Raw genomic sequence first — 12379 nt, 5'->3', positions numbered from 1 at the left:
CCCCGCTCCCTATCCAAATTGAGAGAAACTTTGGTGCTGGTGCTGGGAAAGATATAAAATTTGTTTGCTAATTGATTTTTACTTCTCTTCTGTCTAACTTTAAACGCTTGCCTAACTATTGTTAAACTGTGCTCAGGCCTGTCGGCATGGCCTGGTGCAGCACTTGGAACACTTGTTGTTCTACGGTGCTGACATGGATGGACGCAATGCGTCCGGTAACAGCCCGTTGCATGTTTGCGCTGTTAACAACCAAGAGGCTTGTGCTAGAATGCTTCTCTTTCGCGGCGCACAACGCGGTGCCCAGAACTTTGCCAACCAAACTCCCTATCAGGTATTTAAAACAAAAACGAATCCAAATTAAAGTCTGACACACTTTCAGCTACAGTTAATCGTAATATACTCGTATAATATACTAGTTGTCTTCATGGTACTTTTCACGTAGTTTTGCTTGTAGTCAATCCAAATATTTAATGCCTAGCCTAGCCTCTGGTCTCATTCTGGGCTAATGTAACTTTATTCCCCAGGTTGCTGTCATCGCTGGCAACTTGGAACTTGCCGAAATAATTGAGAACTACAAATCTGAGGATATTGGTGAGTGCAAACGAGCCTATCGCAATCATACAAACATTCATTCGCACTCACACAAATCAGGGAACGTTGATATCATTTCACGTAATCTAAAAAACGATTGACAGACTGAGTGATTGATGACCAACGCTCAGCCCGTACTGTAAAAGCTAAAGTGCTTTTGTACAACAAATTTGTGGAAAACGGTCTCAAATACAATATTAAATACTTTGCCCAAGTTATTTTGGACAATTTTGCTTAATAAACATGATATCAACGTTCCTGAAACGCATCGACCAATCCCAATCGACTCGTACTCGACATTGACATTGCCATATTGTACTTTTTACTCATGCTCAGCCCCGTTTACCACTCAGTTAATCCCATTTTTTGTCACACCTTGATTTACATTTTAGTTTTCTCGAGTTTCCTCTACTCAATCTATAGTATCTATTGTCAAGATCAATTCCAACCGATTTTTATGCTCTGTTTTAATCACTTTTAGTCCCAAAATCCCTTAAAAAAACTGTTAAGTTCTCAACGACACTTAAACTATTCATATAAAAATCATATATCAACAAATCATTTCATCATTTAGGTCTCCTCGAATCGAAAATCATTTTTCATATATATCAATTAAACATACAAATTTGGCGCATATTATATAACAAACGCTATATGTACAAGTTTTTATATGTATTTGCCTTGCATATTTTTGCATTTGCTTGAGATATATTTTCTATATATACTACCTCTCTTTCTATATATATAAATATGCATAGTACTTATTCGTAACTGTAACTTGTTTCAATTTTGCTCGTGTACTCGTTTGACTCTCACACCTCATTGCCACGTCTATATATCTCTCTCTCTTTCTCTGTCTGTGTCTCTCTTGGCTGTCTTGTTCAATGTTTTGTTAAATTTTTTACCGTTATCCATTTATCTATATAGTTATTGATGTATTCATACAGCATAAATAACCTATACATCATATTGTTTAGCTAGTTTGTTTTTGCACATTCCTAGAATGTCAACTTTTTGCTACATTATGCTTTATCCTACGGTCAATTGCCTTGAGCTACATTCATACAGCAGAGCAGTAAGTACAGTAAGTAACAGAAAAACCTTTGGTGTACCGATCCCAAGTGTTAGCATCCATAGGAAATAGTCTAGGAATTTGATCCTTAATATCTTGACCTTTTATTTTCTGTATTTTTTTTTTTAATAAGAGTATGCCCGATTCTAGATTGAGTAGAGCAAGCTAGGGTTGAGCAATAACATATTTTGGCTAACATGCGTTTGTTATGTTAGTTAACAGCTGTTAACAAATGACAGTCTTTTATTGAACATTTGCTCATCTCTAGTGCAGCCCCCATAAGCCATAATCATAAACCTGGAAACCGGATGGTCTCTCCACAAACTTGGCCACAAAATGTGACAAAAATACATAACCATAGCTAACAGAAATATATGTATCAGAGCTCTTTTCCCCACCACCGCGACACATAAACTCAGCTCTTTAGCTGCGACTGACAAAACTCTTCCCACAACAAGAACAATAACCACAACACACACACAAATATACACGTATAAATCGCAAACTATCCTTACTATCCACATCGCAGTACCCTTCCGGGGACCACCGCGCTACAATCCGAAGCGCCGCTCGGGCATCGGCTGGCTGAGCGCCAACGGGGCCGCTGGCGCTGGGCTGCTTGCTGCGGCTGCCGGTGGGCTGGGTGGTGCAGGGGGCGCTGGTGCCGGGCCAGGTGGCGGCATGTGTGTGAATGGCAATGGAGGCGGCAGCCTGATGGGCACGCTCTCGCGCCAGCAACTGCAGCAGCTGCAGCCGCACCAGACCCAGAACCAGCCCCATAACCATAACCAGCACGTGCAGCATTTGCACCACCAGCACCAGCAGCCGCATCTGCAGCTTCACGGCCCGCCCTCGCCCTGTCCATCGGAGCACATGCTGGGCGCCTACAGCTCGGCCAGTTCGAGCCTATCCGAGGGCTCGTCGGGACATCGCTCTCACGAGGACGACATCAGCATTGTGACAGGTAATGGAATTTACTTTGATTTCGCCTTTTACCTAAGTTCTCCTTAAGTTTATTTATAATTTCAATTAATTTAAAATGGAGCGTCATCGATTGAAGCTTAGGGTTTACTAAGAGAGAGCCATACACACACATATATATCCGTATTATTGTACATATTTTCTGCTTTTACTATAATTATCAATGTATAAGCCCAAGAAGAGGTCAAGTATAAAATTTGCAACGAATCAAGCATGCATATTAGCTTTAGTTTAAATTTAGAATATAGTTTATATTTTATATAATCAAATTCCACAAGTGCATGTCTTTTGCCTGCTTTTAAAAGAAGCAGGCAACTATTTTTATCGATTCTATCAATATACTTAAGCACGTTTTTAATCGATTACAAATTCACACTGTGACTAAGTTATGAGTGAATTATGCGATTCAGTCATACTCACACTTAATTTATGTAATACCTATACATATAAAACGTTCTGTCCTGTTATCCTGACTGCCCGATTGATTGACTGACTGACTGACTGACTGATGCTCAATGTGCAGTCTACATAGCTGGTGAGATGTAAGTAAAACTGGAACTGGGCAGGAAAATGGGCACCCAGCTTATAAAGACGATAGTTAAGACATAACAAAAAGAATAAATAGAGATTACCAATCGTGAGAAATTCACCCCAAGGTTCGAAAACTGGGTGAGAAGTAGACTTAAATTAATGAAAAGTACGTTGCACGGGCAACGCCGAGTAATACCAAAAAGCAAGCAAATAGAACAACTCATTCACTTGAAGATGAATTAAAGACACATTCACTGCAAAATAATGAGTCGCCCGCAATTTCGACCGTGTCTAAGCGATTCGCCACGCGATTATTCCAGCCACATTCACAAATGCATCGAAACGCATTGCTTTTTGTGCTCACCTCTCCTTCCGCCTGTAATATACTTTCCACTCACTGCATTCGCATGTAATCGTCATACTCAATGTTGTCTCTGTCCAGCTCCAGCTCCGGCTGCGGCTCCGGCTGCAGCACGGAGCTGGTCAAATCATTTGTCCATGGACCTGTCGACTTACTTGAGTTTCCGCTTTTGCCATCCGCACAGATAAATCGCTGGGCGACACCAGCGACATCATCAGCGACTCGTCGGGCGTGGGGACCAATTCGGACTCGGCGGCCTGCTCGATTGGCCATCCCAGCACCACGGTGGTGTGCATGGAGCCCTATGCGGGCAATACGGTGGGTCACATACGGCTGCAGCCGGGCGATGTGATCGAGGTGGTGGGCAGCACCGACTGCGGCCTGCTCGAAGGCTATGTGCGCGGCACCAATCAGTCGGGCTTCTTTCCCGCCGAATGCGTGCAGGAGGTGAATCTGCGCCAGAAGCACATCACCAATGTGATGACCGCCAGCACGGGCATGGCTGCTCCCCAACAGCAGCAGCCGCTGCAGCCACAGCCCGCCTCCTACCAGGGCTCGCCCCAGCTGAGCCTTGGCGGGCACTCGGGCAGCTCTAGCACGCTGCTCCATCAGCCCCATCAGTCGCCCTCGCTCTCGATGACAAGCAACGGCTCCTGCCAGCAGCAGCAGCAGCAGCATCATCTGCCGGAGGGCAATGGCGGCCACATGGGCAGCAATTCCATTGGACAATACAGCAGCGCCACAGCGCCTCGCATCAAGAAGGGGTAAGTTTGTTTCTAATCCCTGTCAGGTCTCGTATTAATCCACATATTGGAATCCATCTAGGGCCTACAATGCGCCCCGCTCGGTGGTGCTGCATCGGGCCAAGCGCGGCTTTGGCTTCATTTTGCGCGGCGCCAAGGCCAGCTCCCAGCTGATGCAGCTGCGTCCCTCCGAGCGCTTCCCGGCGCTGCAGTACTTGGACGACGTGGATCCCGGCGGCGTCGCCGACATGGCCGGACTGCGCCCGGGCGACTTTTTGCTCACCATCAACGGCGAAGATGTCAGCGCCGCCTCGCACGAGCAGGTCGTCGAGATGATACGCTCGGCGGGCGCCCTGGTCAACATGACCGTCGTCTCGCCACAATTTCCGCTCCAGATGCAGGCTAGCGCTCAGTATTTGCCGAGTGGCGCACGCGCCGGCAGCCAGCATCTGAACAGTGGACCCAGCACGCCGCAGAGCGCGCACCGCCAGTGCGCTACGCTGCCGCGCAAAATGTCCATGGGCCCGGGCAGTCATGCCAGCGGCAGCTCCGCCTCGGGTGGCGGTGGCAGCGTTCGGATGGCGCCCATGCCGCCACGACGTGATCCGAAGACGACGCTTAGTGTGGGACGGGCCAGGGCCAAGTCTATGGTCGCCGGCCTGGAGAATGGCGGCGAGAAGGAGCAAGACGATGTGCCGCATACCAAATCCAATTCGGTCGAGTCCATTGCTACGCCCACGCCCACACATCCGGGCACACCGGTGCAGCTGCGCACGGCCAGCATCAAGGCGCGGCCCACATCCAGCCGCATCACCGCCGCCGAGCTGGAGGAGCTCTTCCAGCGGCAGCAGGGCGAGGGCAGCGCTTCCAGCGCCAGCCGTTATGCGACCATGATGACCAGCTCGCGCTTCCAGTCGGGCACGGACAGTGGTGCCGCTACGCCACCCGCCGCCAATGGCTCGCCCATGCGCACCGGGCCCCTCGTCTATGGTAGCGTCGCCGAGATGAAGCGTAAGGCGGCCAGGAGCAAGCACGGCAGCGGCACGCTGCGCGGCAAGCCGGTGGCCACGCCCACAGTAGGTGGCGCGATTGTTGGCAGCGGTCGCGATCTGAAGCGTTTCCACTCGACGCCCGATCTGCATGGGCCGCAGCTGCACGGCTCCGCCTCGTCCATCTGGCAGGCGGCGGGCAAGGGCCACCACTCGCAGGACGACGTGGCCACATTGCACGCCTCGCTGCAGCGTCTCAACACGGCGGGCAGCAAGGAAGAGAGCAAGGCTGCTGCTGGTGGCGCAGTGCTGCCGCCGCCCAATCACCCACCGCCGCCACCGCCCGTCGGCCAGGTGGTCAAGGTGGAGACGCGCAGCAGCGTATCGGAGTACGAGAGCACAATATCCTTGCAGCAGAAGCTGAAGAAGCGCGCCGAGAACGACGCAGTCACTTCGGCGGCCATCGATGGCGTCCAGAGCAGCTTCAATCCATCGGCCAATGCCAAGATCTATGCCTCGCCGCAGGAGCTGCGCAACGTGATGGCCTGGAAGCTGCGGCAGGCGCAGGAGAAGACCCAGCAGGAAGCCGCCGCACAGCAACAGCAACAACAGCAGCAGCAGCCGCAGCAACATGTCAGTCAATATGCGGCGCCCACTCAGCTGCGTGCCCAAGCGCCTGCTCCGGCCGGCTCCCATTATGCGGCACCACAGCTACAGCAACAAACAACAACAGCAACAACCGCAGCAGCAGCAGCAGCACCTCAATCGCCGCCAGCTCCGCCACCGCCGGCGCCAAAACCACCGCCAGCAGCAGCAGCACAAGAGCAGCAGCAAGCGAATGGCAATGCAACGACAACTGCCACAGCTAGCGCGGCCCCGCCCATACCCGAGCCGGATTACAGCTGCAGCGAGTCGGACGGCGAGGACGAGAACTCGATTCTGGTGGCGCGCAACACGAAGCTCAATGAGAAAATTGCGCTCTTCGATGTGCCGGAAACAAGCGGCAACAGTCAGGCCAGGTAAGTGCCACAAATAGCTGTCAACCTGAGTCCTGCTTTCACTAACTGCTGTCCCTCTCTCTTGCCTTCTTTAGCGGCAGCAGCTCTGCCTCTGGCTCGGGTGCCTCCATTTCGCACTCGCTGTCCGTGGAAGAAATTCAGCGCATACGCAGCAATCTTAAGACCTCCAAGTCGTCGCCCAACGGCTTCCTCAAGAAGGAAGACGAGCAGCAGCAGCAGCAGCCGCAACAGCTACTGCCACAGCCTGCTGCTGGCGAGGACGAGTGCGACAACAGCAGTTCCGGCGTGAGCAGCGATCAGGAGCTGCTGGCCACATGCGTCGGCAAGCCCACGGACACCATCAAGAAGAAGCCAAGCGTGACCATTGTCGAGGAGCCCAAGACCATACCCGATCCGCCGGCTAAGCCCCTGGCCAAGACAACCATCAGTATTGGTGCAGCAACAGCAACTGGCAACACAAAAGCCAGCAGCAACATTAATGCGGGCACAAATGTGGCGCATGCTGCTGCTGCCTACGAGGCGGCCACCAAGTCCACGTCCACTGGCAATCTCAACAACAATGCCAGCGGCAATCACAACAACAACAGCAACAACACAGCAGGAACAGCAGCAGCAACAACAACAACGCTGACGGTTAAGCAGATGGTGCAGCAGCAACATGCACCAGTCATACAGCAGCAGCAGCAACAGCTGAGCAGCAAGCCAGCAGCAACTGTTGCTAACAAGCTGCCAGCAACAGCAGCAACAGCTCAAGTCAAATCGAATCAGCCGGTGCTCAGCCCTCAGGTGCTAGGCCGCATACCCAATGTGCATCACCAGCAACAGCTGCAGCAACAGCAACAGCTGCAACAGCAGCAGCAGCAGCTGCATCATCAGTCAAATCCTAATCTGAAGCTGATTGCCACACAGCAGCAGATACTGCAGCAGCAACAGCAGCAACTGGCGCACCAGCAACACTTGCAGCAGATACTCAAAGCCAAAGCAGCGGCCGCTGGTGGCGCCAGCACAGCCGCCCTGGTGGCCAAGCAGCAGCAGCAGCTGCACAAGGGCCACGACTCGGAGCTGGAGCAGCGCTCCGATCTAGATGAAGACGACGGTGAGCTGAGTCCGTCGCCGCCAGCCAAGGCCTTTCAGCGTCACAATTCGCTCACGCGTAAACAGGCGGCGGCCATTGCCATGCAGCGTGGCGCCACGCGCACCACCGCCGTCTCGCTGGTGCAGTTGCCGCCGCCCCTCGAGGCGGATAGCGACGGTGAGCCAACACAGCAGCAACATCTACAGCACCACCACCAGCAGCAGCAGCAGCAGCAGATGGCCACGCATATTGTGGGCATGCTGCCCAGCGGCCAACTGGTGGCTGTGCCATCTGCTGCCGTTGCTGCTGCTGCTGTGCCGCAGCCGGGCAACAACAATATGCAGCTGTGCACCGAGAATCTGGTCCTGGCGCCGCCGCCGCAATTCTGTGATTGCAACGATGCCAAACACGCGCCGCAGTACCATCCACAGCAACAGCAGCAACAGCAGCAGCAGCATCTACAGCAGCAACAGCAGCAGCTACTGCAGCAGCAGCAGCGTCACCAGCAGCAACTGCAATTGCTGCAACAGCAACATCAGCAGCAGCAGCAGCAACAACAGCAGCAGCAGCAGCAACAACAGCAGCATCAGCGGCTGTCTGGTGGCGCTGGCGCTGGCGCAGTGGGCACCTTGGGCCGTGTGCGCATTGTCGGCGCCATGCCCAAGGCCAATCATCACAGACTGCACTAAAGCAATCGATATATGGTATATAATCGATAATTCAACAATTTGCCAAAAACGTTAAGACGTTAATTAGAATTACATCAAACAGTCATTGCCATTCACAACGAATAGCTGCACTCGAAATTAATACACACACACACATACACACATGCGCACCTTGGCAACATGTTGCCAGCAACAAGTTTTCGAATCAATTTTAATTGCAACATGTTTGCAAATGCTATCGATGTATATTAGTAAAATTAACATTAAATTGAAAAGCATAAAAAAATAACATTCAAGTTCAAAGCATGTAAAAACATATAGAAAAAAACACGATAAAAAAGATAATTAGTTAATAACGCAATATGGCACGAGCACGATTTTTAATTTGTTTAATTTCGCAAAAAAAAGAAACAAATGTTCTATTATTTTATTATATTTATTGCGTGTGATATAAAGTTATGTATGCGGCGTAAACGCAGCAAAGTAGAAAAAAGAAAAAACAAGAAGCAAAAATATTGAAATATTTTTAATCGAGCATTCGAAACATGTTTGCAATATTTAAGTAAAGTTCAATCTATGTAAATCTTAAACATTAAGTTCTTAAGAATTGAAAACAAACTGAACCTATTACGAAAGACTCAGTTTGTTTTCGAGCTGCACAAGTGAAAATTGTCGCAATTGTTGTGGAAATTCTCAATCAAAAATATTTCGTTTATGGTTTTCCACAACAAATGCCCGTGACAAGCATTAATCATTAGCCTAAGCATCGAGTTTTTAACTAGAAGCTAGAACTTTGTTTCAAGTGCATTTCAACTGCATTTCAATATCCATCCATCCATTCATCAATATTCACGCGTTCGAATGCACAAAACATTCAACACTCACATCTAATCTACAGTTTAGTGGTACTTTTTAGAGAAGCAAAAGTAATAATAATAATAAAAATAATAATAATACTAATGCTAATACTAATAGAGTTTGAATTTGCGCATTTAGTCGAGTCGAGTCAAATGAAATACAGTAAACTATACTTAACTAAATCACTACAAGTAATTACCTAATTAACAACTAAACGCATTTTTAAAAAGCATATTTAAACTAACTAATAACGAGCGGCAAAACTTTTGTAAGCGTAAATTTTTGGTAGTAAAATTTACAGATTTTTACTTTTAACGCCCTTTTTGTATAATTGTTTTTTAGAGAGAATCTTTAACTTGCGCAAGTATTACAAAGTTAAAAGGAAATACACTTAAAGATAATATAATTCAAATATAACAATAATATTGAAATTGAAAGAGGTTCTCAAGTATTTGCAGGCACTTGCCGCAAATATTGTTAAGGACTCATGAACTTACAGAAATGCGTATTCACAAGTAACAATTATTATAACTAAGGCTGATTTTATTGCATAATATTACGTGCAACATGCAACGTGCAACATTTAACATTGATTACTAGCAATTAATCACATTTAAAAACTCAACTAATGCAAACAGGCAAAGGCATTTAAGCTGTTTAAACAAAAATCCGTAAAAAGAAAGTGTCGCAAATAATTTATAACTAATAATAATAATAAGCTAAATATTTAAACATTTAGTATTGGCAGGCCGCACCTTTGCACTAGCATCTAAGTGTTGAAAAGTTATTAAACATAGCCCCACACATACATACATGCATACACACACACGAATACACAGGCACATTTGCATGAATATTGGCAAAGCTAACTTCTAATTAGATTTAGCACACTATTTAGTTCCCGCAATAGTTTATAATTATTTGTAAATTGTTTTTAGTTCAGCACCTGCCCCACAGCCCTCTCCCTTTTTAGCCCTCTTATTTTAGCCAAGCTTGTTTTATGTTTAAGTTAACTGCATGGATGTATCCATGTCGAGTTGTCATGCACGTCCTACCTATCAAGTCTATATACTATAAAACACACACACATACACATACATATATCGGGTACATGCAAAGTAAGCGAGTATGATAAATATGCTATACACATTTATAATGTTAAACAATTGAAGCACACATACATACACACACACACATTGAATGTATTTACAATTGTGGAATATAATTATATTAAGTCATAAAATATGCAATTATGTATTATGAACATGCGTATAAAGAAATCAATAAATATGAATGAAAATTACATCGAAGGGTGGCTTAGATGATTTCTCTTGAATGCCAACGGGTGGAATTGGTCCTTACGAACCTAACGTACTCTGGAGTGTCCTTTTCACAAAAATAACCATAACTCATCCAAATCCTTGCGGATTCTCAAAGGACTTGCCGTGTTAGAATTGCAATGACCAAGTCTATGGAACTGCATCAAAACATTTAGGGGTCATCTAAGAATCAAGGATAAGTCCTTTTTCTTCTAATTGCGAATTACTCGGCTATATACTCTCGGATCCTGACAAGTCAGGTGTCAAGCGATGTGTTTGAACCAGGGATATCAACTGACCAAAGGACATCCATTTCGTCCTCGTAGTTTCCGAGATATAAAAATCTTTGTGTTTCCTTGCGCCCACAACTAAAATTTTCAAGTCCTGGATTCTTAGATGACCCCCTTATGTTTTGATGCAGTTGGTCCTAGCAATGCTAACGAACCAAGTCCTTTGAAAATCCGCAAGGATATGGCCGAGTTATGGCTATTTTTATGAAAAGGCCACCTTATTTTTACTCATAATTTTGAGATATCCTTAAGGATATCAAAGGGATATGCCTGTTTGAGATCGGAAGGATTAGGACTATCGATTCATTATTCAGGGATTTCCAGGTTTCGAAAATTTCACGGCTATCTCCGTCATTTGAAGAACTATCGGGATGTCCTTTGGCCAGTAGATAGTCCTCAACCTCCCATTTAAAATTATACCACCCGACGGACGATAGTCCTTCAAACAGCTGAGAAAAAATGACTTTTTTGTAAACAAAAAATTGGCTACAACTCGGCTATATTCTTGCGTATCCTGATGAGTCCTATGTCAAAATGATTGTATATACCAGGTCTACCAACTGGCCAAAGGACATCAATATCGTCCTTGTAGTTTCGGAAATATTAGGAATTTTGTGTCAATAGCCCATTTTCTTGCAGTCCGGGGCTGAGAAAATGACCAAGTGCTGGGTCTTAGATGACCCCCTAATTTTTTGGTGTAGATCGATGCGCTTGGTCCTCGCGATACTAACGCACCATGTCCTTTGAAAATCCGCCAGGATATGACCGAGTTATAGCATTCAAAGTTAAGGTTTGCACATGTTTGGCAAAATTAAACATTGCATACCCAAAAGGGGCGTCCGTTGAAGATCATTGGCTCGAGATTTTATAAATTCTGCCAAATACCAAGTCAACAGGATTGACAAAAAAATACAGGTATGAAAAATCATTGTATACTCAAATGGATCGCGAAATTTGACCGAAATACCAAGCGAACATATGTGATTAGCAGGACGACGAAGGGGGCAAAAATGTTAGGTTTAACGGTCGGCTGTAAGCAGCTGCAGCTTCTGTAAAATTGCAGCTTATTAAAATATATGAATTTGATTTTTAAATGCTCTGCCATATCCTTGCAGATTTTCAATGGACATGGTGCGTTAGGCTCGTAAGGATCAAGGCCATCGACCTGCAACAAAAAATTAGGGGGTCATCTAAGAATTCAGGACTTGGTCATTTTTTCAGCCCCGGATTGCAAGAAAATGGGCATTTGACACAAAATCCTGAATATCTCCGAAACTACAAGGACGATTTGGATTTGGATTTTTGTCGTGGGGCGCAAGGAAACACAAAATCCTTCATATCTCGAAAACTACAAGGACGAATTTGGTGTCCTTTGGACAGTTGGCAGCTCTGGTTTATACACATCGTTTGACATCAGAGGATGCGAAAGGAAAGAGCTGAGTAATTCGCAGTTGGAAGAGAAAGGATTTGTCCTTGGATAGCCCCCTAATTTTTTGATGCATTTTGGTGCAGTGGATGCCTGCAAATCTAACGCCCCAAGTCCTTTGAAAATCCGCAAGGACATGGCCGAGTTATTTACTTTGAGCAATAATACACATCCCCGGAAGTATGCAGCGAAATTAATCGTGAATTGCTGCTTTGTGTACCTTAAGAGTATGCCGTGATTTTACAAAAATAGAAAGGCATTAGTTACTTGGGTCGGCCTAAGAGTATGCCATTCCCTTGGCTGGCATTTCTCATGAAATAAGAAGAAATTGTTGATTTATTTACAAAAGTAATATTTTACTATTTTATTTTGTTGCTTTTTGTTTTTTGTTTTATCTGGTTTCTTTAATATTAAAAGAAAATCTACAAATGTTTGTATTTTTTTTTTGTATGTTTG

General features: G+C 46.2%; 1 protein-coding gene across 3 annotated transcripts in view; it reads left to right on the top strand.

The window, feature by feature from the left end:
* Positions 1–10191, top strand: part of Prosap (prosap) — a 73859-nt gene extending 63668 nt beyond the window's left edge. For 2 of the 3 annotated variants that reach the window (XM_064680128.1, XM_064680126.1), the window contains exons 6-11: positions 137–331; positions 525–591; positions 2193–2627; positions 3721–4300; positions 4362–6287; positions 6362–10191. In XM_064680128.1, the coding sequence (XP_064536198.1) occupies positions 137–331; positions 525–591; positions 2193–2627; positions 3721–4300; positions 4362–6287; positions 6362–8051 (4893 nt within the window). In that variant the 3' untranslated portion in view covers positions 8052–10191. The remainder of the gene's footprint in view (positions 1–136; positions 332–524; positions 592–2192; positions 2628–3720; positions 4301–4361; positions 6288–6361) is intronic. The other variant, XM_064680129.1, reaches the window with a different exon arrangement.
* The last annotated feature ends 2188 nt before the right edge of the window (positions 10192–12379 follow it).

Source organism: Drosophila montana, unplaced genomic scaffold, assembly GCF_035044405.1.
Source record: "Drosophila montana isolate Dmon_TW-CO22-7 unplaced genomic scaffold, ASM3504440v1 contig_2081_1, whole genome shotgun sequence".
NCBI lineage: Eukaryota > Metazoa > Arthropoda > Insecta > Diptera > Drosophilidae > Drosophila > Drosophila montana.
Note: the sequence above shows the minus strand (reverse complement) of the source record. Positions and strands in the feature narration are given on the sequence as shown.